At 38.3% G+C, this 22,601-nt stretch overlaps 3 protein-coding genes across 3 annotated transcripts in view; 2 read left to right on the top strand and 1 right to left on the bottom strand.

Moving 5' to 3' along the window:
- acadvl (acyl-CoA dehydrogenase very long chain) overlaps window positions 1-22,601 on the bottom strand; it is a 966,944-nt gene that overhangs the window by 444,666 nt on the left and 499,677 nt on the right. The gene's annotated exons all lie outside the window — the stretch shown is intronic.
- LOC114649041 (cornifelin homolog) overlaps window positions 6,264-22,601 on the top strand; it is a 59,267-nt gene continuing 42,929 nt past the window's right edge. The window contains exon 1 of the mRNA XM_051924378.1: window positions 6,264-6,279. The gene's annotated coding sequence lies outside the window, so the exon portion shown is untranslated. The remainder of the gene's footprint in view (window positions 6,280-22,601) is intronic.
- LOC114649040 (cornifelin homolog) lies at window positions 13,470-19,162 on the top strand. Its single transcript, XM_028798454.2, has 3 exons — window positions 13,470-13,632; window positions 17,343-17,527; window positions 18,269-19,162. The coding sequence occupies exons 1-3, from the start codon at window positions 13,524-13,526 to the stop codon at window positions 18,440-18,442; spliced, it is 468 nt and encodes a 155-aa protein (XP_028654287.1). The 5' UTR covers window positions 13,470-13,523; the 3' UTR covers window positions 18,443-19,162.

Raw genomic sequence — 22,601 nt, forward strand, 5'->3', positions numbered from 1 at the left:
ATATAAATATATATATGAAAAAAGTTAGGGCTTTGCTACAGGATACACCCTCCACAAGTTAAGGAAGTAAAAATAAAGGTATATATTTCTGTTTTATTTAAACCTTTTAAGTTTGTATGTGGGCGGCATGGTGGCGCAGTGAAAGGTGCCAGTTAGGAGACCCGGGTTCGCTTCCCTGCGTGGAGTTTGAATGTTCTCCCCGTGTCTGTCTGGGTTTCCTCCGGGTACTCCGGTTTCCTTCCACAGTCCAAAGACATGCAGATTAGGTGCATTGGCGATTCTAAATTGTCCCTGGTGTGTGGGTGTGTGCGCCCTACGGTGGGCTGGCACCTTGCCCGGGGTTTGTTTCCTGCCTTTTGCCCTGTGTTGGCAGGGATTGGCTCCTGTATTTAGGATATAGTGGGTTGGATAATGGATGGATGGACATTTGTATGCATAGCCCCATTTGCCCGTTTTCATTTTTTTTTCTTTCTTCAGTAATATTTCAGCAAACCCTGAGCTTGTCAGTTCAAATCCTGGTACTGACACCACTGTGTGATCCTGAGGAAGTCACTTCACCTGCCTGTGCTGCAAAAAACAAAAGTAATGTAACAAATTGTACCTCAGATGTTGTAAGTTGGTGGAATAAAGGCATAAGTCAAATAGATAAATATGTATTATACACATAGGAACTATTCATTTATTTTCAGTTAAGTCATCTGCAGCAAACCTTTATAAATGAGGGTTTCTCCTTTTTAGACAGTGCAAACTGTTTCTTCTTCATTGAGGTTTTCTCTTGGAGAGCTTTTTTCATTTCATTGAAAATTAAAGCAGCAGCTGCCAAAATATGTAGCTTTCTTATTAATTTTTCAACATTGTGTAAAATAACTTTATAAAGTAACATAAAAGGTTTAAATACTGGTTATCCTTTTACACTAAAATATTACTAAAGAGATACAAAAAAAGTAAAATGCATATGTTGTTTTTCTTTAAGGAGATTAAATATTACTGAAGAAAGAAAAAAAAAAAAACTAAAACAGCTAAATAGGGCTATGCATACGAAATTAAAAGGTTTAAATAAAACAGAAATCTATACCTTTATTTTTACTTCCTTAACTTGTGGAGGGTGTATCCTGTAGCAAAGCCCTAACTTTTTTCGTGAAAGCCCGTTTCAGTCAATAAGTCTTAAAAAAAGGTGTAAAGATATTGACAATAAGCTACGCAAACCCACTAAGACATGGAATCGTTTAAATCAAGGAGCTGCGCTACCTTCTTCCAGATCGGCCCCAAGGCATTCATATTTTTCCAAAGCAGTTCTGGTCTACATCGGCATCTGTAGCTGAGTCGAAAAACATCATCCCATACTATTAGTTAACAATTAACATATTTCTATATGTATTGTAAGCATACAATACAACTGATAATATGTTGCGCTTATTTATCTGGTGTACCGACATTTTTGCGCGTTTAACGGCTGAAATCCAACGTGGTTTGTGCCCTTCAGAATGAAAACAGTTTGCATTTACCTTTTTAATAAAAGGTGAGCTTTTAAGCCTGAGAAATCACCCCGTAAATGCACACATTTTAATTGCACATGTGTTAATATGTATGCTTACACAGTATTAAAAGACACTCAACAATTAACGTCATTTACCTTCGTTCCCACGTTTGAGTCGTGCTGTAAATTCTTACTGTGAAATATAATTGATAAATAATTTGGTGAATGAACTTGTGAAGAAGGTGGAGCTGGAGTATTACGTCACTTCAGTAACGAAAATGCCATGATGTGCGGAAGGGCGGGGGGAGTGTGGGGGTTGACGGAGAATGTTTTCTTCAGCACTCTTTGGGGCTCCTCCTTGTTTTCAGTTCATGTGATTACGTAGGAGGCGTGATGACGCGATACGTGACTCCGCCTTCTCCATTACAGTATATGGACAAAAAAGAGGTTCCAGTTATGACCATTACGCATAGAATTTCGAAATGAAACCTGCCTAACTTTTGTAAGTAAGCTGTAAGGAATGAGCCTGCCAAATTTCAGCCTTCCACCTACACGGGAAGTTCGAGAATTAGTGATGAGTGAGTGAGTGAGTGAGTCAGTGAGGGCTTTGCCTTTTATTAGTATAGATATTATATTATATTATATTATATTATATTATATTATATTATATTATATTATATTATATTATATTAGGGGCTTACCCCCTGCTTGCTTCGCTCGCCAACCCCCCCGGCCTACGCTACGCACCAGCCACTTCATGTCTCTGCTGCTCGTGTTGTGAAGACGGGGGCTGAACACACCCCAAGGAGATGCGGTCGCTCCTCTGAAAATCCCTCTTAAACGCTGATACAATAGGAAACAAAAACAGGTTTTTTTACCTCCTCTTTGCTCGATCAGCTGCTGGCTTGCTGCTGCTGCTGCCATGCTGCGTGATTTGTATCTCGCACGGCAATTTGAACATTTAAAAGCCTGTACAGCAGCTGTCTTTGTCATCTACTCTTTGTCTTTTATTTCTGGCCCTGGGCATGGTTAAATGTCTTGGCATAAAGAGTTATTAATATTTTAGTTTATAATTTAAAAATGGAATAAGAATCTGATAATCTAACAACATCACATTAATGTTTGATAAATTCTGAAAAGAATGATACCGAACATATATATGTAGGTTTTAAAATAAGGCCGATTTAAAGCGTGACAAAAAATGTGACATAAAAACGTCACATAAAATCGTTGCACAAAATCATTGCACCTTTAGGCTTAGGATTTTATATAGAGATATTATATTATATTATATTATATTATATTATATTATATTATATTATATTATATTATATTATATTATATTATACTAGAGGCCATGCCCCGTTCTTGCTTCACTCGTTAACCTTTGGGGCTGTCGCTGGGCAAGCTCTATCTTGTAGCTGAGCCGCTCAAAGGACGTCAGGGTGTTCCTAAGTCCAAGAAAGTGATTGTATTTAAAGAGATGGAATATAGAAGAGAATGCATGGTGTCGGAGGAAGACACAGTCCTTACCTGTTATAGAGAGAAAATCAGTTACTTGAGAATTTCGCTACAACTGTCTATTTTAAATACCAATGAATAATACAATATAGTAAAAAATATAAGTAGAAGTAAAAAAGTGAAACGTAATAAAAAGTAAATGAAAAATTAAATTATATTACTACCTCATCAAAAACAATATTATGACTTTATCCTCTATTGTATAACAATCAAATGTGAAAGCATCTAGCGTCTACTTTTCATAGACACTGAAAATGAGCTTGGATCCATGAGAACTTGCTGACGATAAAAGCTCTTACTTCAGTGCCATTCCTCCCTGCTCCAGTGCTGTTTCTTTGTTGTGATCGCACCACATGCTTGTTTTTCCAGTTGACACCTCTTTACTTTCAGTCTCTGTATAGCCTGATTGATGTCAGACACACCCTATGAAATTCACATTGATGTCAACCTACAGAGCTCACTTCAGGTCATTGCACTCCTTTAATTTCATACTCCTAAAACAGAGTGGTTCTTCAGAGAGATGCCATAGAGGAAACTTTTTAAGTTTGCAAAAGATCCATCCATATGAAGGTTCCAGAAAGAACCCTTCATTTATTTAGATCTGTAACAGGCTCCAGTAGATAATCATGAACAGATGGTAACACATTTGTGAAATACCAAAAAGTCAATCTTTTTAAAGGACCCTTGCTGCATACAATAAACACAGGCAAAGTCCGATTTTCAAAGCACAAAGAACCAACTTGATATCCAAAGAACCCTTCCCAGAATGAAATGGTTCAACAAGAAACCACACAATCCAGTAAAGAACTATAAAATGCCATTACAGAACCCATATAATTTTACATGTGTAAGTGGCCTCTGATATGCTCCACTTCTGTTGTATCAGTGTCATCGGGCTCCGTATAACTTCATGGCCGAGGAGTTACTATTGGTCACTTGCTATAATTACAGGGTTTGAAAAACAAATCCGTTAACAATGGATTGGAATTTTAGTATTTTTCACATAAATACCTTTACTAAAGTAAATGTGGTAATTGTAACATGGAATTACTCTAATAAGCGACTATTTGCTGTAGTTGGTCTTCTGTACCTTTCGCTTTTAGTTTACTGTCTTAAATACTTTATTTATGTCAGACTACTGGGACTCCATGTGGTGAATTTATGATCCTAATAGCAGCAGCACTGGGTCTCCACAGCCATTTTAGCAGCAGAAAGCATCACTGCTTATCATGGAAACATCAAACATAAGAAACAAACCAGCCATGTTTGGTACACCAGTCCACCACAGGGCGCACTCATGTTCCTATCAGGACAATTATTATTAGAGATGAGTAAAGGAGTATCAAAAAATATCTTTTTAGGAAAAGAAGAACATGTAATATTAAAACAGTATGTGACCCAGCACTGAACTGAACATAAGCCACCGGTGTTAGGACCTGCTAACCATGTCTGTTGATGTCATTATTGAAAGATTTGGATGCAACATGCCCTTCTTAATGCTACCTGTAATCAGTGGCGTAGCTAGGGGCAGGCAGAGGGGGCGGTCTGGACATTTTTGAGGGTGGCATTATTGGCCAAAAGGCTCAGAACACTTCACGTGTAAGCAGCAGGGTTCGGAAAAATATCACTCATGAATGAAAAAAAGTCACCCACAAATGCTTCAAAAATCATTTTCAGACGGTCTTTCTGTGACGGCATCAGACACGGCAGTTGAAATTTATGAGGCAATAACAAAAATAAACAGAAACATTACACCAATAATAATTTCTAGGAAGATAAACAACTAATTTACAATGTACAATTTCGTTTCGTTATCAATCCGAATGCTTTCTTGCTCATCCCCACCTATCACTTGTACACCACACCGGTTCTGGTTTTTCGCTGCATAATTATATTAAACTAATAATCAGAACACGGCTTATCATTGCGTCTATACTATATTCTTGTCTAGTTCCATCCATCCATTTTCCAACCCGCTGAATCCGAACACAGGGTCACGGAGGTCTGCTGGAGCCAATCCCAGCCAACACAGGGCACAAGGCAGGAACCAATCCCGGGCAGGGTGCCAACCCACCGCAGGACACACACAAACACACCCACACACCAAGCACACACTAGGGCCAATTTAGAATCACCAATCCACCTAACCTGCATGTCTTTGGACTGTGGGAGGAAACTGGAGCGCCCGGAGGAAACCCACGCAGACACGGGTAGAACATGCAAACTCCATGCAGGGAGGACCCGGGAAGCGGACCCAGGTCCCCAGATCTCCCAACTGCGTGGCAGCAGCGCTACCCACTGCGCCACCGTGCCGCCCTTCTTGTCTAGTTGATGCATATAAATAATTTTATGTGAAAAAAATATTGTTGTTTCTCTGTATATAAATAAATCTATGCAAAATGTATCTTAATTTTTCTCTATACATCATTTTAATTTTCTATTTAAATAGGTTAACATATTCAGATACGTTGGAGGGTGGAAAATTGAAGCCCCACCCCAACCCGAGTGGCGCGAACTCGAGCTACGCCACTGCCTGTAATATCTGTGAAATTCACCTTAAAAAATAAAATACTTTTTTTTTGTAAATAACTCTGAAAAGTAACTTATTGCTGTCATTTATCTCTATACTGAAACATCGCAGCTCTAGTCCCTAATAACCTGTGACACTGAATTATATATCATCGGGTTTCCCTGTCGCCACGACTTGCTTTGCAATTAATTAACAACGTCATGAAGCCCTTGAGTACCTCGATGCACTCCTTTTTCTTCTAGTAACATTGAAATGGAAAAGAAGGATTAAAAATAGATGGACTTTCATTTGTTTGAATGTTTATTGAAGTGATGATGGCATTAAAGAATACATTGTGACAATTTAGAATTAACAGGGTGTCCGTGTGAGCATAAACAGAAATGTTAAAGACGGAATGTCTTGTATTCATTGTAATACTTCAATACTTCATATTCTTCAAGTGTTTTATAGGAATAAAAATCCTTTGCACTAGTTACGGATGCGTTCCCTTTAAATGCTGGACTTTTCATGAATGTACGCAGATTTTATTTACACTGCACGCAAGAGGCGAGGTAATGATAAAGGGAAGTTTTTTTTTCGCAGTTGTTCTCACTTGATGGTCCAGACTTGGCTCCAGAAACCAGCTCCTCTTGTTTTCATCATTACGTAAAACTCCACCCTGATGCATATAATACAGTCACCTGTCCTGTAGAGGAGTATTCCAGTCACACTGGGAGACTTGAACTGAAGATTTAACAAGTGTCAAGTGCAGGTAAGGTCAGCTCTCCTCTCCATCTACAGGCATGTTTGGATTAGAGTATCACCTTATTTCATTCTTATTCTTTATGAATTGGAAATATGATTTTATTATTGTTATTATTTTTTTTTTCTTTATTTAATCTCATGAGGGTATCAGTGCTAAGCTTTAGCTGGTGGTTTCATCTGGGTTTGTATGGTTATTCTGATTTATATTTAAATTTTGTCCATTTTCTGAAACAAAAGATCAGTTACAACAGTAAAAATAATAATATGATCGTCGTCATCATCATCATCATCGTGTTATTTAATATATGACTACACTATTCCTAACTTTGATTTCTTCTGCATTACAAATGGATTAGTAGTATACTAAATGATACTAGAAGCTATTGCTAAAAAAGGTTGAAGGGTTTGGAACCATTTCAGTTTTTCGTAAAATCTATTATTATTATTATTCAAAAGTTATGTATTTACTAAGCTGTTGTTACATTCTTTCACAACCTGAGATGGATCGGCACCCTGTCCTAAGATTGTTTCCTCCTTTGTGCTCGATGCTTGCTGAAAAAGGCTAAAGCTGCTGAGCGACCCTGCCCCACATACAGTAAGTGAATATAGAAAATGGGTATATATTTCCATGAATTTATATTATATATTCATTTTTGTGCACATTAGTCAGCCCTTCCACCTCACAGGTTCATCGTCCTGTGTTGGTATTAAGTGCCGGGATATTGTTTGTGAGCAGTTTGCTCTCTCTTTATTTTTTAACCGCGATTTTACTCCACATTTCCCAGTTAAGCTCATTTTGCCCTATGAGAGTGAAGCGGTGCTGCGTTCCATCCAGAGCTGGTTCCTGCTTGATGCTCATTCAGTGCTGCCGGGATAGCAGAACTGCATTGGATTGAGCGAATTTGAAAATCTAATGTTACCAATTCGTAAAATATTTGCTGACTGTTAACAATTGTATTTATCCATCTATCCATTATCCAACCTGCTATATCCTAACTACAGGGTCACAGGGGTTTGCTGGAGCCAATCCCAGCCAACACAGGGCACAAGGCAGGAAACAAACCCTGGGTAGAGCACCAGCACAACACAGGACGCGCACACACACATACACACCCACACACCAAGCACACACTAGGTACTATTTAGAATCACCAATGCACCTAACCTGCATGTCTTTGGACTGTGGGAGGAAACTGGAGTACCTGGAGGAAACCCATGCAGACACAGGGAGAACATGCAAACTCCAAGCAGGGAGGACCCGATTTGTATTTATATATTTATATCAGTGCATATAATCAATTTGCGGCAAAAAATTAATTTCAGAAATTTTATATCATTATGATAGGTACGTTTCAGAATAATATTACTCGTTTTGGATTTTATAATGCTACATATTGAGAACAGTGTTACAAAGATACCATTCTTAAAAATAAAGATGCCGAAATGGTTATTCAGAGCGATTCCACAGAGAACCATTTCTGGTTCCTAAAAAACTATCAACATTAAGGTCCCAGAAAGAACGATCTTATTTTGATCCATTAACAGATTCCATAAATAGATTATAACAGATAGTGAACTACCCGTGGGTTCCTGGTTTTACAAGAACTATTTTTCCATGCAGTAACACAGACTAAGTTCAGGTTTTCTTGATCTTTTAATTTCCTGCTAGGTTGCTTTCTATAAGCTGAAGATGTTTGTTTTGTCAAGTTATTATGAACCTTTCCAAGACCCAACAATCCAAATTCCTATGAAAAGTACCCATCCTAGAATGAAATGGTTCTTTGTCAAGTAGTTGTTTCATCAGGGGATTACACAAAAGTCCAGCAAAGTGTCATTAGGGTTAGGGTTAGCCTAATATCTGCTGCTTGGTCTCTGCAGTTTCAATAAAATACAAGTAAGACTCCACTAAGGAGAAACTGGAAAAACTGCACTGACTGAAACTGCTGTAAGGTGGTGCACCTAATCGGTTTGTCAGCATTCCTAGTCAAGCAAATGTTCTCATTGTTCACATTCCTACCAAATGCATTGCAAGATGAAATTACACATATGAAAATCTGCTGCACAAAATAAAATTGTTTTATTCAAAAAAGAAAAAATAACTCCGCTTAATGTATTTAACTATGCTAAAAAATGTATTTTTGGAATGTTAAATGAATTACTTTTTCATGTTCTGATATGTTAATTATAAAAAAAATAATAAAAAAACAAACAAACAACAAACCCTGGGACAACAATGCAACAAAAAAGGGTGTGGTCTTTATGGATGGATAGATAGATAGATAGATAGATAGATAGATAGATAGATAGATAGATAGATAGATAGATAGATAGATAGATAGATAGATAGATAGATAGATAGATAGATAGATCTTTATTTGTTTTTGCATAAACCTTTTAAACAAACATCCATCCATCCATTATCCAACCCACTACGAATAAATAAATATAAACAACATGAAACATACATTTGTGCTAGCTTATCTTTCAATTTATGTGGTCAAGATGGATACATTCTTTAGCCAGTGTACAAGACAAAATGAAGATAAATATTTGGGGCACCAAAGTTATCCCCATATAATTAAAAGATCTTAATTGCACCAAAAATAAATGTGAGTATGTATTCTCTAATGGACAGCAATCCCAGATTGCATCAAGATGGTGGAGGAGTCTGTTTTAAAAGCTGGAGACTTGAAAGTAGCCTGTGTTATTGTATGCATCAAGAGACCTTTTAAACTCAGGAAACCTTAATCTTAAACCTGTTATCATTATTCCATGTTAATAATGGAAACTGTTATTGAACCAAAAGAAAGGTTCTTTCTGAAACCACCATGTTGGTGGTTCTGAAATAAAATTACTTCCCAAATGACATTGCTCTGAAATCCACTTTTTTTATAGTGCCATATATAGGTGACAATTAATAATACTGTAGCTACTTCCAAATTAAAAAAAAAGGATAGGTGTCGGTGTGTCAGTGCATTTGTTGTGTTTCTATCATTTCAAAAGATAGCACATCACAAACATTTTTGGTAATAAAAGGCATTGTATTTGTCGTTCCAACAGATGGCACATTGCAAACATTAACACTGCTTTTACAACTCCAAATGGCATAACAGAGACATATGCATTGCATGGTGCACTACAAAAGTTGATGCTGAAGTCTTTGTTGATTACTTAGTAGATTTAATATTAATGATCGACTCTATATATATATAAAATCCTAAGCCTAAACGTGCAACGATTTTGTGCAACAATTTTATGTGACGTTTTTATGTAACGTTTTTGTCACGCTTTAAATCGGGCTTATTTTAAAACCTACATATATATGTTTGGGATCAATTTTCAGAATTTATCAAACTTTATTGTGATGTTGTTAGATTTTCAGAATCTTATTTTGTTTTTAAATTATAAACTAAAAAATACCAAGAACTCACGTCTTGCGAGACGGGACTTTGTGCCAAAAGATTTAACCACATCCGGGGCCGGAAATAAAAGAAAAAGAGTAGGACAGCTCCTGTACAGGCTTTTAAATGCTCGAAGCACCATGTGAGATGGAGATCACGCTGCATGGCAGCAGCAGCAAGCCAGGAGTTGATCGAGCAAAGACGAGGTAAAAAAAAAAACTGTATTGGTTTCCCATTGTATCACTGTTTAAGAGGGGGTTTCAGAGGAGCGACTGTGTCTCCTTGGGGTGCGTTCAACCCTCCTTTTCACAAAACGAGCGGCAGAGACGTAAAGTGGCTGGCACATACATAGATAAAAATAATGATGATAGTAATAATAATAAAAGTAATACATTTTATTTATATAACACCTTTCCCATGCTCAAAGTGCTTCACAGAGTCTCATAAAGAAACAGCAGGTATAAGTAAGATTGGATACAGATGTTTCCTGAATCGAACATTAAACAGATAGATAGATGATATACAAAGGCAATAAATAGAATAAAAGACAGTAAACCAGAGTAAAATACTAAATGAAAGCCTAGCAAATAACATCGTTTGTGATATAACACACACATACAAAGTAAACTGAGCATCTGGACAGAAAGGAAGACAGAGTGTCAGGTTAAGTTCAACGCTTTCCTGAACAGATGAGTTTGCAGTTGTTTTTTTAACAGAATGAATGAAGTCAGCTATTCTCATTCATTTAGGGACGTAATTCCAAAGTCTGGGCGCTATATAGCTAAAGACTGTGTCACCCATAGAGTGCAGGTTAGTGTGAGGCACAACAAGATTGCCATAATCAGAAGACCTTAGTGGGCAAACAGGAGGATAGCAATGGAGAAGGGCTCCGATGTAGTCTGGTGCAAAGCCATTTAAAGCTTTGTAGGTTGTTAAGAGAATTTTATATTCAATTCTGTAAGACACAGGGAGCCAGTAGAGGTGAAGCAGGATGGATATTATGTGCTCGCTGTTGCTGGTCTGTGTGAGGACTCTTGCAGCAGAGTTTTGAATCAACTGGAGCTGTGATATAAGATTTGAAGCTGCACCTGCCAACAGCGAGTTACAATAATCGATGCGGAATGTGATAAAATAATGGACAAGTTTCTAATCGTTAGAAAAGCAGAGGAATGAGCGAGCACGGGATATGTTACAGACGTGAAAATAAGAAAGTTTCTTAAGGTGGTTTATGTGGGTGGAATAAGAAAGGGAGGAATCAAAAATGACACCAAGATTCCTTGCATTAGAAGAAGGTCTCATGAGATCACCAAGACTGACTGAGAATGACTCATATTCTTCAGTTGTGCTTTAGTGCCAATTTGCAGGAGTTCAGCTTTCTTGCAATTTAATTTTAAAGAGTTTTTTCCATCTTGATTTTAATTTCACTGAGGCAAGTTGTGAGCTGATAAAGCCCTGATGAAGTTTCACTTTTAACGTGTAAACAAAATTGAGTATCATCTGCATAAAAATGATAACCCAGTCCAAAGCTGTGAATGATAAGGCCAAAGGGAAGCATACAAATATAGAAGAGCAGAGGGCTGAGGGCAGAGTCTTGAGGAGCTCCTTGTGTGACTGGCACTGAGCTGGACCTGGTGTTGCCAAGGATAACAAACTCTTGTCTGTCAGTGAGATAGGAATTAAACCACTGAAGGGCAGTGCTAGAGATACCCAGCATGTCCTCCATTCTGGACAACAGAATGTCATGACAGTTTCAAATGCTGCACTGAGGTCTAATAGAATTAATATGCTGGTTTGTCCAGAGTCTGCTGCCATAAGCAAATCTTTGGCTACATGAAGCAGAGCAGTTTCATAGCTGTGCTGCGCTCTGAAACTAGACTGAAAGGGTTCCATCATATTATTAGAAGTTAAGTAATTGGTGAGTTTGGACTTGTCTTAGCTGTGTAGCACAACTGGTAAATATATAAATTTATGAATAATATAGTAAATTAAAGGACAATGTGTGTTAAAGATACTTGACTTTCAGACAAACTTGAGAAATCTGGGGCATCAGTTTGTAAAGAAAGACAATGGAGGTGATAGACTCTGAAAATGTTAAAAGGTACAGCAGGATCAGTTATACAATACATCGAAGTACAACTGTAGTGAAGCATAGTAGTCAACACTTTTCTGCCTCAGCTCCAAAGATATGAGTTCAAGATCTGAGCCCAGCCATTGACTGGTGATTTATAAATACTTTGCTTTTCCTTCCATATGTCAAAGACTTTCTCCTTAAGTTAAAAGGGGCTGCAAAATACCCAGTGTAAGTGTAATCCATCTGTAGTTGGTTCCTCTTTAACATCCGATGCTGTTGGGTTTGATTTTGACACAGTCTTATAGCAAAAATGTAAAAATAACAAATAGATGTAGGGGTTCACAGAAAGATAAATTGGATGGCCAGCTTAGGCTCCACTGTTGTCCACTGGCTGTAGTTCATTAATTAATTAATTTATCATTATCAGTTTTAACAATTCCTACCTTGTTCTTTGTGTGTTTTAACAAACCTGCATTTATTTGTGTACCAGTTCTGCATTTAGTAATTAGTACAATCTATACTTGTGCTTTAACTGAGAACTGTTCACAGTGCTCTGCGCCTACATTTAGTGAGGAATGCTGTTCAAAAGCTATGTTGTATTGTATTGTATAAATGGACTTATGAGTTGAAGATCATGTATGAGTGATAAAGGTGTGCAGTTTAAAAATTAGGACCCAGAGATGAGCAAAGACAAGTAAATGATTGAGCCTACACTGAGAGTTATATGTATTTAGTGAAGGTATATGAGCCATATGAGGAAAATATAAAAAAAAATACAATGCAAGTTGTGATCAATAATCATTTCTTCTCATGCTCTTTAACAGTCTTAATTTTATAATCTCATTCTATGTAATCCTCTTCCTTATTTATATAAAGAGGACAGTATGGTGGCACAGTGGTAACGCTGCACCACAGGAGACCCATTTTTGGTTTCCAAAAGAATCATCCACATGAAGCTTCAAGAAGGAATCTTTATTTATTTAGATCCATAACAGGTTCCATACATAACAAGTAGATGATAGCAGATTTGCGGAACACCGAGTGGGTTTCTGATTTTCAAAGGACTCTTGTTGCTTACAATAACACAGGCTAGCTTCAGGTTACCTTGATATAAAAACTATATTTAGGAAGCCTACTAAACATTACAGATTTATTTTATCCATATATTAGGAACCTTTTCACAGCCCATAGAACCAGATTCATATCCAAAGGACCCTTTCCAGAATTAAACAGTTCAAGTAATGGCTCAGTGAGGAACCACAAAATAATTTCATTAAAAAACACACATTTTTGAGAGTGTGGGCTACCAGATATATTGACTTGAGCGGAAGGAACTGCACACTACTCTTGCTGTATCTGAGGTTCAACTAATGGGTGGATAAGTTTCAGTAGTTAGAGGTGACATTGTGTATACATTACTTATCTTAGTAGACTGGCTAGCAATTATAGGAGATAGCAGGCAGTGCCAGAGAGAGTTGGTGGGAGAGTAATGATACAACACAAGAGAAGTGCTGATTTATGAGTTAGATAGACAAGCCTATTTCCACATATGTGTCCTGTTCTTTCTGAACTAGGTTTGTATGAGTTTTAGGGTGACATTGACTAAGGTATTGTGCTGAAAGGGTGTGGCATTGCATCAGGAGCACCTGGAGTTCTATACAAAATAGGTCTACATGCTAAGTGAGAATAAAGAAAGTGTATAAATAAGTGAAACAAGTTTCTTTGACAGTTCTCTTTTTTGCTATTCTTTCATTTTTAGAACGGATATCAGAAATCACAATGGCAACATTTACCCAGCCTCAATCTGTGATTACCCAGCAAGTTACTGTTATTAAAAGCCCTGAATGGAGCACAGGAATCTGTGACTGCTGTGATGACATGGGCGTTTGTGAGTATCTATCTATCTATCTATCTATCTATCTATCTATCTATCTATCTATCTATCTATCTATCTATCTATCTATCTATCTATCTATCTATCTATCTATCTATCTATCTATCTATCTATCTATCTATCTATCTATCTATCTATCTATTGTGGAAGAAAGAATTGTTGACCCGTAAAATGGAAGGAGTCAGAGTCTCACACCAGAAGAAATGTTCATAAGCTTTCTTTTATTGTTGCATACCTAGACTGGAGTGTCAGTAGCATGCGCGCTGACAGGAAAGAGTTCAGCTCTTTTATATCAGCTGATTGTGTGCAAACTTTACAAGTTCATATAAAGGCAGATTAATGCATGAGCCTTTTAGGGCTTAAAATAGACGGCGGTTACAGATGAGTTCATAGCTTAGCTTATTCGTAAAACAGGAAGAACAGTTTATAAAAATACATTTCTGGTAAAGGCAGCTTTCTGGTGAGGTCAGATTCTTTTGAACTGCTCACACAGGTCAGCATCAGTAATATATGTTAAAGGTCACATATACAGTTTCTGAAAACTGTCAAGTACACATTTTCTTATAATATAAAAAGGACAGTTATCTGTAAACTGAAAATATCCATTCCACACTCTCTATCTACAGTTAGGTCCATAAGCATTTGGACAATGATACAATTTTCATAATCTTAGCTCTGTGCACTACCACAATGCATCTGAAATGAAGCAACCAGGACGTGAATGAAGTGTAGACTTGCAGTTTTAATTTAAGACATTTAACAAAAGCATTGTATGAGGCATTTAGAAAAGACAGCAGTTTCTTTACATGGTCCCCCCATTTCCAGGGGCTCAAAACATAATCATAAATGTAATTATTATTTTCAATACTTGGTTGAAAGTCCTTTCCAGTCAATGACTGCCAGAAGTTTGGAACCCCTGGACTTCTCCAAGTGTGGGTTTCCTCCCTACTGTTGCTTTGCCAGGCCTTTACTGTCACTGTCTTCAGTTGCTGCTTTATCCTTGGACTTTCTGCCATCAGTTTTGTCTTCCGCAAATTAAATGCATTTCCAATTGGGTTGAGGTTAGTTGATTGACTTGGCCATTGAAGAATATTCCACTTTTTTGCCTTGAAAAGCCCTTGGTTTGCTTTGTCAATCTTTACCAAGAAGTGTCGGTCTATCAGTTTTGTAGCATTTGTCTGAGTGTCAGCATCCTGCTACTTCTCCCAGCCGTCATATCATCAATAAACATTAGTGACCGACTTCCATTGGCAGTCACGCATGCCCAAGCCATAACACTTCGTCCACCATGTCTCACAGATGATGTGGTATGCTACAGATGATGAGCCATTCCTTCTCTTCTACAAACTCTTTTGTATTCAACATTCTGGTACATTTTGATCTTAGTTTCATTTCTCCAAAAAAAACTGTTCCAAAACTGGACTGGTTTTTAAAAAATATTTTTGGTAAAGTCTAATCTGTCCTTCCTATGCTTGAGGTTTACTGGTGGTTTGCTCCTTGTGGTAAACCCTCTGTCTTTACTTTCATGAAGTCTCCTCTTAATTGTAGACGTTGGCAATGATAGCTGTATCCCTCAGAGAGTGTTCTTGGTTCGGCTAAATGTTGGGAAAGGGGTTAAACTTCGCCAAGGAATGGATTCTGCAGTCATCTAATACAGTTGTCTTCTGTGGTTGTCCAGGCATTCTGGTGTTGCTGTGCTCACCAGTGCATTCCTTCTCTGATTGGTTTGCTTTGTTTTCTCTGCCTAATTATGGGCTGTTTTTATTTGCATGGACAGCGCTTTGAACCCCATAATGAGAGTTCACAGTGATAGCTTCCAAATGCAAACTTCTCACTTGGAATGAACTGCAGACCTTCAGCCTGCTTAATAGTTAATGGAATAATGAGAGACCTGCTCCTACCTGGCTATGGAACACCTTGTCAGTTAAATGTTGTAGTAATGCAGCCCACCTGTACACAGCAGACACGACACCAATGTCCAAAACACACACGTTTAATTCTCTTTTCTTTGTGCACCACACAATGTACTTAACAGCCTCTATCTTTCCTTCATCTTTTGTCGCCCTCACTCCTCCTCTCGCAAGCTATGTCTCCTTCCTCCCGTCTCTGGCTTGTCCAACACAGTGAGGCGGCCCCTTTTATCATGCCCCGGATGTGCTCCAGGTGGTCAGTGATGACTTGCCTGCGGCACTTCTTGGGCATGTCTGGAATCCCCTCTGGCAGCAATTCCGGGTATGGTGGAAGTGCTGTACTCCAAGGCTCCATGGTGTTCCGGGTGTCCCCTTGCGGTGGCCACGGACCCCAATAGGGTTGAGCTTCCATGCTCTGATCCCATGGCCCCCATACAGGCCAGGGTGGCTGCACTCTTGTGTCCCAGGGGAGGTATGGGCCCTCTCCCGGTCCCTCAAGGCATCCCAGCTGAGCATAACCCCCAGACATTCGCCACAATTTCCAAATACTTTTAATCCTCTGCAAATGGGGGAATATGTATAAAAATGGCTGCCATTTCTAAATGGCTGATGGCATATTTTTGTTAAACATTTGCATTATTGTTGAAAACCTACACTTCATTTGTAATGATTTCTTCATTTCATATTCATTGTGGTGGCATACAGAGGCAAAATTATGAAGATTGTGTCATTGCCCAAATACTTATGGACCTAACTGTATTTATCTAACCTGTTACAGACAGCTGCAGAAGTCTGTTTACTGTAATTGCTAGGGAGTGGAGTTCTCTGAATTGGTCACCAAACCGAAATAACCCCAAAGATGCTTAGAAGTAGCCAAAAGGAGTTGTGTTTCTAACAAAAAATTAAGAAATATAGGACTGTTTGAAACAAGTGCCCTACTCACTTTCTTTTTAAAGTATAATGACAACACTCCTCTAATATCTTGTAAATTTTTCTATAACATCTGGCCCCACTTCCTCTCTCCCTTTTCAAAAAATCTTTTCCTCCTCATTCCAAACCTCAAAGGCATTTTGACCACCAGCAATTTTTGAACCTTCATCAGGGATTAATTCTGTGCTTATTCTGTATATTCACATCCACGGAGTGTATTGGCCACTAGAAACCTTCAGGCAATTCTTCAAGTGCTTACGCTAGTTGCCTCTGGTCTCCCTGCTGCCCCTTTCTAAAGGGCTTGACGATTCTCATGTATCCTGTTGATTAGAACTTCTAGTTGGGATCCACAGTTTTTATAAAGGGGTCTCCCTGCTGCTACCTATCAACGTTGGTAATTTCTGATCCATTACATTTGGTCCTTCACTATCCGGCCATTAAATTATTATTTTCCAAAGGGGTATAGTGGCCCTATTGATGGTGACCCAATTTAGCAGGCATTACTCACGATGAATTTTCTCCAACAGGGCTTCTAATGTGTCATCCCCTTTCCAGCACTGTACATAATTGTCTGCACTCCCAGCCCTGACCGGGTCCCCCTTCACACTTTAGACAGTAAACACTCAATGAAATATCAAGTTTTTCATTCCTTGTAGGGAAATACATTCTGTTTAAATCTGATTAATATCAAGCTATTATGAATAATGTTAATAGCATTGCTTTTTAATGAAAAGTCGATTCTTTCTTTCTTTGAAAGGAGAAATGCAACAAAACAAAAGAAATCCTTATTTTTAGTGGTGAAATATTCATAATATTAAAGGGTCTTTACTTTCTTTTGGTCACACTTTTGTTCTTTTTTTGCAGGTTGCTGCGCTACCTGGTGTCTGCCGTGCTTCATGTGCAAGACAGCCAGTGATTTTGGCCAGTGCGTATGTCTGCCCCTGCTCGACCCTATGCTGACTGGCTACTTTCTTGGATTTACACCTGTGACAATTCCTCCCATCTCTCTAGCCATGCGAGCATCCATGAGGGAAAGATTCGGCATTCAGGTATTGTCATACAGTGTGTCCCAGGATCTCATAAGGGCATTTTTTACTTCAACACATTTTAGCACTTGGAGCATGGTAAAAAACTATATAAATAATATGTATTAATATTATTGGAGAGTATTAGCTACTAAAGGTTGTGGCATTTTTGTCCTTGAACTATACAATATTAAGCACAGGCAAGTCAAAAGCACTGGAAAAGACTCTTCAAGTAATTAGAACATTATAAAAAATTTTCATAAGAACAGGCCATTCAGCCCAACAAAAGTCACAAGTCCAATAACCTTAATTCCTCCACGATAACATCATGTCACGTTTTGAAGGTCCCTAAAGCCCTACAGTCTACCACACTACTTGGTCACTTATTCCATTTGTCTCTGGTTCTCTGTGTGAAGAAAAACCTCCTAACATTTGTCCAAAATTTCACCTTAACAAGATTCCAGTCTCAACCCACTGGACTAATTCCTATCATAAATTTTTAAAAATTCAGTCATGTCACCTTTTTATCTCCTTTTTGCTTAACTCTTTTTTCATTGTAATAAACTTTTTTATATATATATAATTTTGCATTCACAAAGATCAATGCAATACGCCTCTGCATTTACAACTTCTTCCTTTCAGAACCGAGAGAAAATGTGCAGATAACAGTTAACAGTTCTGTTTTTATTTTATAAAAATTCGTATTGTGCTGTCTACTCTCTTGGTGACTTTGCATTTCAATGTCCACCATTTTGCCTTTGGCAGGGGACCATCTGTGACGACTGCTGCACGGTCTTCTGCTGCTACTCCTGCTCCTGGTGCCAAATGGCGAGAGAACTGAAGAAACGGAAGCAACCTCTGACCATTGTGAATGCTCAAACCACAACATTCAATGTGGCCCAGCCATCCGATCAACCTACCTACAATCCCATATACTAACATTTCAGTCCTGTGAATTATATGATGCACCATACAATGGATGCTATCTTATATTCAATTGGTCGACTTAAGGTGTTTGCATTGCTTTTTGTTTGTTGCTCAGCCTTGTGCATTTAGTGTATCCCAGCAGGCACAATAAGGTGACTTAGGTCAGCTCTGATGGGATGAACCTCTAATCACACTTTGGGACAAAAAAATTAAATATGTGACTGCCATTCCTAAACAATCTGGATCTTCCAAGTCCTAAGTTATGGAGATTATTACAAACACTGGTGGTTTCTAGCAGTGCAGTTCTGATCATAATTTGTTTAGTAAGTTATCAATCGGCTTTAATGTGATGGTTTCATCACAGGGGTTAAAATGCCTTAAGAATATGAGAGAAGATTTGTCCACCATGATCAAAAGAAAGATTCAGATTGAACAGTCACACTTTAGTAAGACAGCAGGCAAAGACAAAGAGAGACAGCTTCTACTGACTGACAAGCCTCGGGGTCACATTTCATAGTGAGATGAGAGCATTCAGCTTTAGTTTTCATGACCACTTGTGTAACTTTTCTCCCATCCGTCGATACATCAATTGATTTTTTTGAGCTCATTTTTTCACATGTAGTAGGATGCTGGCACCTTACTCAGCCCCTTCAGGTGTAAATAAGGAACCCACCAAGGACACATGAACCAAAGAAAATAAACCTCAGGAGACTGAAAAGGAAGACAAACCTTCCTAAGCCCAGACAGGTAGGAAGCAGACAACTGATACAGCTTGGGTCCTGGTAGCAGTAGCAATGTCTGTGCCACCATGCCAGCTTTATCAGGATCTACGTAATGTAAAATTAAATTTAAACTGTGAAGATACTTGCCTATAGTTAGATATACAAGATAAAGTAACTGGTGCAGCTTGTGATGAAGAATCGGACTCAAGCTTGTACCTGCACACTGGCGCCTTTTGTGTTTAACTTTAATGTGACTTCCCATCAATGATTCTGGATTCTTCAAGAATATTGCCAATACAAAGATCCTACTATGACTATTTTACATTTCTTATGGGTCTCCTAATAAACTTTTGCTACCAAAAATGAAGATGGTCTTATTACAGTAGTGGCAGTAGTATTGTGACATGTTAAGAGCAGAGCAAACTTTCTAACTTGCATGTCTGACCAACATGCAACACATCAACAACTGTCCAGCACTATCATAAAAAGCAGGTAGAAATTAGTTTTGCTGTAGCAGTATTGACTTTCTCCATCATGTAAGAACCCCTCTTGTTTATATTTTTTAAGATGTCATCAAGCTGGGATTTATGTAGTTAGAGAGGAGATGCTGCCTTAACTGTCTGTTGTCAAAAGTGATTTTTTTGTACTTCTTTTGGAACCTTCACAACTTAATATTATGTCCCTTCTATCTATCTATCTATCTATCTATCTATCTATCTATCTATCTATCTATCTATCTATCTATCTATCTATCTATCTATCTATCTATCTATCTATCTATCTATCTATCTATCTATCTATCTATCTATCTATATTCCTTCCTACTGTTGCTTTTCTTTACTACCACTGTCTTCAGGTGCTGCTTGTCGCTGGACATTCTGCCATCACTTTTGTCTTCAGCAAATGAAATGCATGTCCAATTGGGTTGAAGTCAGTTGATTGACTTGTCCATTGAAGAATATTCCACTTCTTTGCCCTGAAAAGCCCTTGGTTTGGTTTTGCAGTATGTCTTGGCTCATTGTCCATCTTTACAAAGAAGTATCGTTCTATCAGTTTTGCAGCATTTGTCTGAATCTGAGCAGATTGTATAGCCCTATACACTTCAGAAATCATCCTGCTACTTCTCCCAGCTGTCATATCATCAATAAACATTAGTAACCGACTTCCATTGGCAGTCACATATGCCCATGTCATAACACTGCGTCCACCATGTCTCACAGATGATGTGGTATGCTACAGATCATGAGCCATTCCTTCTCTTCTACAAACTCTTCTGTATTCAACATTCTGGTACATTTTGATCTGAGTTTAATTTCTCCAAAAAAAAACTGTTCCAAAACTGGACTGGTTTTTAAAAAATAACTTTGGTAAAGTCTAATCTGTCCTTCCTATGCTTGAGGTTTACTGGTAGTTTGCTCCTTGTGGTAAACCCTCTGTCTTTACTTTCATGAAGTCTCCTCTTGATTGTAGACATTGGCAGTGATAGCTGTATCCCTCAGAGAGTGTTCTTGGTTTGGCTAAATGTTGGGAAAGAGGTTAAAATTTGCCAAAGAATGAATTCTGCTGTCATCTAACACAGTTGTTTTCCGTGGTTGTCCAGGCATTCTGGTGTTGCTGTGCTCACCAGTGCATTCCTTCTCTGATTGGTTTGCTTTGTTTTCTCTGCCTCTATTAGATATTAGAATAAATATTAAATAATCATTGACACTTTACAACTTAGCAGAGCTCCTTGTGTTTCTAAAACAAGAAAGCAATTTCTGTGGCCTCACTTTGAATGCAAAATGAAGCATTTCCCTTTTGTACTCTGTTACATCATTTTTTCCAAGTAGCCCTGTTGTAAACTTTTCCATGTTTCTTTCAGGATTTCACCTAACTCTTCTTCTTGTTACTTTCTTTTCACTTCCATGTGAAAAGCTTCTGTTATATTTCAATGAAATTCAAATCAGTTTATTTTTGTATAGCACTCTTCCCTGTGACGAGTTTACAGGTAGATACAAATCCAAACCTTATAAATTACTAATTATATAATGAGTAAACATAACGACACATATGTATTTAAACAGACAGCAGAACAAAGAAGTTCAAAACAGATTAACATACTGTAAATGGAGCCCAGCATTCTCTGTCTATTAATTTCATGTTGAACTTTGACCAGTTGACAGCGGAGGAGGACAAAACAAAAGGTCCAGCATCCCTGAAAAAAATAAACCTCTGGAATGTCCACAGTCAATTGTAAGATAAAAAGTCATGTTGCAGACCAGTTGTGTTCTTGACAAGTAAATTCTGGGGAGGTCGTAGCAGAATTTTCCTTTCTGTGTACAGACTTCTCTAACATTAAAATTTCCACACCTACCTGATAATGTCTGTGCATCTTTTTGCTAATGACTGGTGAAACATGCAAGTTCAGGCACTTTTAAGGTCACACAAAATCAATCAAACAATGGAAAGCTGGTACCTGCTCTGTGATACCCTCTGTGAACAGGACCCAGGGATATCCAGAGGGTAATGACAGGATGAACCCCACAATTTGAAAGTCCAGTCTGCTGTGCTATTGCTTTCTGACTTATGGCCTTATTGATACTAAACTCTGATGTCTGTCAATGTATGTGGACAAAAAATAGAAAAAAAGGCAGACCAATAGATGTTAAATATAAAAAAACTTTTTTAAAAAATCTAACGTAAAATTATTTGATCTGAGGTTTGTAGTACAAGAATGGGCATCCTGGCTAAGGAGGAGCACAGGTTATTACTTGGATGGGAGGTCTGAGAGGAACGTTGGACAGACTGGCAGGGTTGGCAGAATAATAACTCTGTGACCAACCAGTATAAATAACGGATAGACCAGCAAAAGCCAGAAATTGGGAGTGGTTCCATCCCCCATGCTCTAGGTGGCAGTGGTCCTTGTATGAGAACCCAGTTGGGACACTTGTAGGAGTGCTAGGGGAATGGAGTGTGGAAATGCAGCCCTGTAGGGGTCCCTTGCGATTAGTAGAGGGTGCTTTCGGGGGAGGACCACCCTACTTTGTGTATGGCCTGGACGTGCTTCCTAGAGGAGACAGAGTGGCACCGGAAGCATTCCTGGGTTTGGCACAAAAGGAAGCCCACTGCCTCCCGATGCTGACTCGTCCATGTGTGACAGTGGACTTCATTTTATGCCAGACCAAAACTCAGTGGAGGCAAAGGAGGAGGAAGACTTGTGTGCTTATTGCGTATTCTCATTGTGTTTGTACAACTGCTCAAAGAGGAGACTTAGAAAGGTGCTTGTGAGTAGAATAAAAACTCTTTATTCTATTCTACAAACGTGTGGTACTTTACTGTGTTTATGGCATGGGACTCTCTGGTGTCCCCTTGTGGTTACAAGTCACAAAACAGGGAGATCAAAAGAAACCTGGGAGGAACAACCTCAATATATGACAAAAAACAAAGTCAAGGTACCACTCAAATGTTCA

The sequence above is a fragment of the Erpetoichthys calabaricus genome, chromosome 3, assembly GCF_900747795.2.
Source record: "Erpetoichthys calabaricus chromosome 3, fErpCal1.3, whole genome shotgun sequence".
NCBI lineage: Eukaryota > Metazoa > Chordata > Cladistia > Polypteriformes > Polypteridae > Erpetoichthys > Erpetoichthys calabaricus.